Source organism: Bidens hawaiensis, unplaced genomic scaffold (genome assembly GCF_021521415.1).
Source record: "Bidens hawaiensis isolate Kalapana, Puna unplaced genomic scaffold, B.hawaiensis_p1.1 tig00008125_1, whole genome shotgun sequence".
NCBI classification, from domain to species: domain Eukaryota; kingdom Viridiplantae; phylum Streptophyta; class Magnoliopsida; order Asterales; family Asteraceae; genus Bidens; species Bidens hawaiensis.
The window spans coordinates 377909-384918 of record NW_027491578.1 but is presented as its reverse complement, the minus strand read 5'-3'; the positions used below and the strand labels follow the sequence as shown (position 1 = coordinate 384918).

At 35.1% G+C, this 7010-nt stretch overlaps 1 protein-coding gene across 1 annotated transcript; it reads right to left on the bottom strand.

Annotated features, from left to right (window-relative positions):
* On the bottom strand, window positions 1–6760 carry LOC143637144 (uncharacterized). The gene is made up of 12 exons (XM_077104592.1): window positions 6399–6760; window positions 5120–5188; window positions 4839–5015; window positions 4567–4695; window positions 4220–4267; window positions 4012–4118; window positions 3859–3927; window positions 3196–3247; window positions 1026–1612; window positions 728–934; window positions 512–632; window positions 1–406 (listed from the first exon to the last, which is right to left on the bottom strand). The coding sequence occupies exons 1-12, from the start codon at window positions 6735–6737 to the stop codon at window positions 338–340; spliced, it is 1974 nt and encodes a 657-aa protein (XP_076960707.1). The 5' UTR covers window positions 6738–6760; the 3' UTR covers window positions 1–337.
* Window positions 6761–7010: the final 250 nt, after the last annotated feature.

Sequence of the window (7010 nt, the reverse complement as noted above, 5' to 3'; positions counted from 1 at the left end):
TTCTCATAAGGTTTAATGTGGTTGCATTACTACGTCCAAAACAGAGCATGCATCGAGTTCATAACAAATACAAAACGTAAAGTGTAAATACCAAAACATAACCAGGAGTGGCAGACAGCAGTAATAGTTTTCATAATCATATTAAATTTAAAATTTACTAAATTTTGACAAATAGATCAGCCCACTTTGATCATAAAAAAAATTAACCCGATTGGTCTTCCCAGAAGGCGTTCGACCACCTAAATTCTCCATTTATGCAGCACAAAAACAACTAACAGTACAAACAGAAGACAATGATAAGTTACATGAGAATTGTACCTTTCATCTAGATAAAATTTTATGTCGGACTATCCCCGCTCTTCAAAACCCATAGAGCATTTTGTGTGATGCATATTTCACTCAAGACCTGAACATTAAAAACACAAGAAGCAAAGAGCAAGTGTTTCAATCATCACTAACTTAAAATCATCACAAACAACCAAAGCAAAAGAATCACATGAAAAAATCTCACCTTTTGATACTCAGCATTAGTTATCTGTCTTTTCAACGCCATCTCGGCAGCTGCAAAAATGTGGGCCTTTTTAAGCTTCCCACCAGGCCCTTGAGCTTTAAAAAGATTTATGACAATTTTCCTGGTATAAAGAATCAAACCAGAAATTTTAATCAAACTTAATCGTCACAAAACCGAATACCATTTTTAAGTCAAAACTTAAAACCGGTTATTAACCTCAAGGCATCATATTGAGGGTAATCTGGTGATGATTTTAGAACAAAGGATCCATGTATGTCAACAGCAACTTCAGTTAAGATTCTTTGAAGCTCTTCCAGAGGTGCATCTGCTGCTGCAGCTGCAGCTTTTGCCTCTCGAGTGCCCTTCCGTTGTTTGTTTTCAGAGACTGCCATATCACGCAATCTTTGGCGTATTTGGTTCATGCTAACATCATCAAAGATAACCCGAGAAAATTAAAGGTATGACTTCTATAGTTAAAAAATAAATAATGCATTAAATAAGAAAAGAAGTATACCTGCAAACCTTGTAAACTTGGAAAAGTTTCTGAAGGGCCTTGGGTAAAACTTCTCGAGTTTCATCCGATAATGGTGGTTTAGAAGAAGGTGCAGTTGTGGTTCTTGGTGGAACAGCATTAGTACTGTTTGATGCTAAAGGACGCCTATCGACTACATTAGGTCTCGATTTTCTAAATAAATTATCCATTATTGATGACTCCACAGTATCCCACTGTTCCTTTTGCTCCTTAACAATGCCAGGATATGTTTTAATAAACTTCTCGTCTGGACACTCTTTAAATTTCCAATCCCTGAAGGACTCTCTATTTGCAGCAAACTCATTCAATATCTCTATCCACTTATTTTTGAATGTAAATTGAGTAGGTAATTGTGATTCTTTTAAAATAGGATTTTTGCTAAATTTAAGCATTACAAAATTTCTGAATAAAACATCTTGTCCTCCATTAGTCTGAAGCTTCAATCTACTTTTTGCTACCCATAATCCTTGAACTAACTGAGCATGTTCCTTTAGGACTTTGAACAATTCGTCATCACTAGCATCTGGAGCCATGTGTTTAAGAGTGGTATATCGGTTTACTGAAGGCCCCTGTTGAGAAATCATAAGTAAATCAATGTTCACTTATAAAATAACTACTGCAGTATATTTATAATCCTATAACTATGTGCACTTCATAAGGGAAAATCTGGAAGCTAACCACTTGAGCAATGCATTAACAAGACATTTGATGTGTGCCTTATTATAGATATAGTTATAACAAATTATCCGCACTATTTTGTGGACTTTGTAATTCGTAGATTTCGATACTTAACAGTGTAAGCTGTTAGACCTTAGGTAGTCAGGGAGATACGCTGAATTTGAAGCCTAGTGTGGATCCGAAACATGCTATTGATGAAAAGTTTAAGTTTTTCTGTTCAGGAGACCCGTAGTGGACCGTCATCACTTTCCATAGCAGACTGTTACCTCACGCCATAGCGATCCGCTACCAACCAACCATGCTGACGTCAGTTAATGAGACAGCATTGACCGCACGTGCAAAAGTTTCATAGCGAACCGCCATCCATGCAGCATAGCAGTACGCTACCAACACATCGAGGTTAAAACCCTTAAAATCGCCTATATATGCTGTTTTGACGGTTGTTCTCGTAACATTCGACTTCCAGATGACTCGTGGTGATCAAAAGAACCTGCTTGAAGCTTCAAAACGATTTTGGAGTGCAAGGTTGAAGATTTGGAGCGTATTTTGGTTTGTCTTTAAGCAGGTTTATGCTTTTGTTTTTTCAATTTCAGTTTCAGGCTTGTTCATCAAGATTTCTGCTGTTTATGTTTTTATTTGTTTTCAGTTGTGATGAGTAGCTAAATCTTGTAACTGCTTAGGCTATGAATGATTATTCATATGTTTTACTTATCTTGGGTTTAATTAACTGTATTTCGTAAGGGTTACTTAAATCGGTTACTTGGTGTTCCTGGTCTGTTTGTGGTCTAGCTAGCCATAGGATTCGTGTGTGTAGATATTTTATTCAATGGTTTAACTTCCCTTAAGACTGAGAGGTGATAGGGAGTCTTGCTACCTTGTTTCATTATTCGAGTAGAATAGAGCTGCGTGAAAACGAGTTTACCTCTTCAGTTTTGATTTCATGCAATTATGAGTCCTATAGTAGTATAGATAGACCCCTTTATCTAGGTGTTCATAGATTCGATATCCAAAATCTTGTTCATTTATCCATTTATTATTGTAACTAAGTTTCTAGATTTTCAAATTACTTGGTTTTAAACTATTTAGTTCTACAAATTGAGAAACATGTAAAAAAATCCTTTTTAGTTATTAAAATAAACTATTATTCCATTCTTCTTAAAATGGCTTGACCAGAATAGAGGAGAGTAAATGTAGCCCATCAACAGTAAATTACGTGAAAATGTGTCAATTTGGGGTATAATTTATAAATGATGAGTTAAACACGTAAAATTAAATAATCAAACTAATAAGATAACATCACTAGGTATTTACAATGCAACATCCTAAACTGCTTTATTTTAAAAATAAATCTTCTACTTAATGAGTAGCTTTGTGAAGCTAAAAGAAGACAAAAGTTATGACCGGTGCCACAACCGGTCCAACCATTTTGCCTCATATAGACAAGATATAAAAATTTTTAAATCAATAAACTAACCTCAAGAAGGTATTTCTTAAAACGCTCTCCAAGTGGAAGTTTGAGCAATGAGCTGAAACATCAACCAAGAAATTGCAATAACTATGATGGTTGTATGTGTGTATTTATGTACTGTAATGACAACAATACAAGCATAACAAATAACAATACAACAAATAGAACATATATTAGGAGTGCAAACGAGCCAAGACACTCGTCAACTACTCAAAATCAGCTCGTTAGAAGCTCAAATCGAACTGAGGTTAAACGAGCTCGAGCCTAAAAAGTAAGCTTATTTAATAAACACACTTGAGAGGCTCGCGAGCCTAAACAAATCTATTATTTATATGCTTTTTATTTAACATATTAAAAAATATAATTTTTAAAACTTACTATATATAATTTTTAATTTACTATACATAAAGATATGATAAAAAATAATAAGTAATAATATATAATCTGTTATATATAAAAATTATAACTATAATATATAGAAATTAAGTTTAAAAATAAGTGAAACATTTAATAAATAACAAATCAGTCAAATTCGAGCAGAACTCGAGCTTTAGTAAAAGAGCTCAAAACAAGCCAAGCTGAAACTTGAAACACTACCCACAAGCCAACCCAAGCCAAGCTCAAGCCTCGACGGACTCGGCTTGGCTCATTTACATCCCTAACACATACCTTCGAGATGACCCTTTGGGTCTGGGTTTGCCACTAGTGGCAGGACACAAAGAGTCAATATAATCAGACCTGCATCCAACGTAACATAGAGAAAAAGGTAAGCGGTATGCACATTGTACATAACAGAAACTAAGAAAATCTACAGTGACATACTGCTTCATGGAAAACTGTATGTGAGAATCTTGTCTTGCAACCATATTTTCCATGTATCGATGTGACAGTGAACTCCATTCACCATGGTACTTGAGGGAAATCCACTTCTAAAAAATACACAAACATGAAACAACATATATATCTAAATTAAATGAAAAGCAATTGAAATATAAATAAAACATAAACAACTATCACACAAAAATAATACCTCTTTAGTATCCGTGTTTTCCTCAGTTACAGTTCCTGCTTGCTTACCCTGGATAATTAACATAAAATAAACCAGAAATCTTTTCAATCATATACAAGTAAAATCTTTAACGAACTATCATAATCTCATGAATATATAATTCTAAAACTGTAAGTCTGTAATGCATGCTGCATGTTATAACCATAAATATACTAGAAGAGGCCACACCAGTCGTACTCGTATATTAATTATTAGCAAGTATATTTTTCATTGATGATTTCACCACCACTCCTTGATTATAGTAGACACTGACAAGAGAAGAAAAGACATACTGCATAAGCCGACAAGAATTCAAAGAGATACTACACCTGTTTCTTGGCTTGCTTTGTAGTTTTTTCATTCTTGACAGTTTCCTCATCAGGAGGTGACTTCTGACGCTTAAGATGCTGCATTGAAGGCCGTAGCTGCACAACTGCATCAATGGGGTTGAGATGCAACTGCAAAAGCAATTGTGAAAGAAGCAATTTCATTATTACATACATGTATAACTTTTGTCAAATGGCTAACCTGCATGTTTGTGTTTGTATGTAATTCTTTGAATATTTGGCATAAAAGATGAAAGTGAACAGAAAACACACACCTCATTGCGAACTAGAATCCCTACAGCAAAACCATTTGCTACTGGTGGCGTCCATGCAGTAGACAGTACCTGTTTTCTCATTGTTTTCTCATAATCAACATCAGTATCATAATTCTCTGACTCGGCTTGAATAGACATGTCAATCTCCACCTCGGCAGATTCCGGTTTGACCCTAACCTGAAAATTTGTATTATTTAAACACATCAATAAGTCAAAACCAATAACCATCCAACACCATGAGTCTTTTAAAGTATGAAAAGAGTTAAGAGCTTAATACATACCTCGGAACACCTGTCATCGAGTTCATAAGGCCGCCAAGACGGTCTTAAAGGATATTGCAATAAATATAGCTGTAGAATGTAACAAACCATCAGTACACTGCACACTCATATTCAATGCACGTGAATATGCACCACGTTCAAGTTTGCATTTCTACTCTTTATACTACTAAGCCTACAGGTTTTTCATTAGCGATTGGGACTTAAAAACAGAGTTACATTTCATAAGCATAGTTTATCATAACAAAACTTTGATTTGTAAAGTAAACCATTCATAATTTCTACGTCCACCTGGTGGTTTTTACATATAACCTCCTACTGCGTTTACCAATCTAGGCCCGTACCAGTTGAGCTTTTGAAACCAAGGTGTATGTATCAAAACATATACTGGTAAGTGAAAAACTACTGGTACCAATTTCATAGAAATCCATTAAACATTTAGGTTTGATTTTATCAGTCAAAAGCATCTACTCCCTTGTATCTTTAACCAACCAACAATACCATCAAGCTAATATTTGGCAATAAATTACAATCAACAATGTAAACATATAACTCACTGCAGTTAGTATCAGACAATTACAATTGAGGGAGACATTGTATCCATGCCTCTAGATAAACCTAATTTAGATAAACAGTTATATATTCATGTACAAAATTATCTTAAAATGAGTACGTAGAAAACAATACAAATTTACCAAAATTGAGAACTTAGGAAACAATACAAATTTACCAAAAATGAGAATGTAGGAAACAATATCAACTACAATACCCATGGCCGGCCTTGAGGGTGTGAGAGCCGCGATCGAGACACAATTTTTTTGGTGGCCAAAATTTTTTTATATAAATATTTTAAAAAAATAATTCAAATGTATTATAATTGAATTTGATCCGTCTTAAAAAATATCGGGCTCAAAAAAATTTTCATTCATAATCCACCGAACAAAATTTAGGTTATTAGCTTATATATATCGTTACTCGTTAAAGCCTACGGGCCTTTTTATTTCTGCTCAGCTGAGGTATATAAATTCTAAGAGACGGCCCTGACATTCTGACAATACCAATCTACATAAGCAATGGTTTATAATAACAAAGAAAAATACCTAATAATAACAACAAAATACTAAATCAACAAAAACTTATAACGTCTCAAAATCGAAAATCAGCAAATAACGAACAAAAAATAGTTTTTAACCTAATATTAACAGAAAACTGGCTCGGACTGTTTTCATGTTAAGAAGTATTTGTATTTGTATTTGATCACGAAACATATAATTAACATAACCTTAGAATTGGCATCAGTTGAAGAAGTAAAAAACACATCAATTTCTCTAACAACTTTATCTTCTCCATCTATTTCCATCTCCGTCGTAACAGAACCGTTTTCCACACCACCATTAACCGACAGCTGTTCAATTGGCGGCAGCGGTGGCTGTGGTGGTGGTGAGTCATCTATCTCGACCTTAGAAACCACAACGGGATTGGAATTGGATGGCTGAACCGGTGCATCCGGTTCGGGTTTAGGTAGTTTAGGAAGAGTTTTAAGCTTGGCGTTCTTAGGAGCGAACTTTGGTGCCTTTGGAGCCGGAGCCTTCTTCGGAGCATCGTCGAAATCGATATCCATGGCGAGTGAAAATGGCGGTGGGGCAGACTTTATTCTATTGCTAGGGTTGCAGGTTTTGTGCACGGGGATTTCGGTTTGGGCTCAACACCGAATCAAAGAATACTGAAACTGGGTTTGGCGGTTATGTGTGTTCGTGTTTCGGGCCGGGTTTGGACCCTTTGGACTAGGGGTGTAAACGAGCTGATTTGCTTGCAAGCTAATTAAGGTGGTGTTTGGGATTGCGGACTTACAAATTTTTTGAAAAGTAATAGGAAAATTGATTTTTATTGGTTT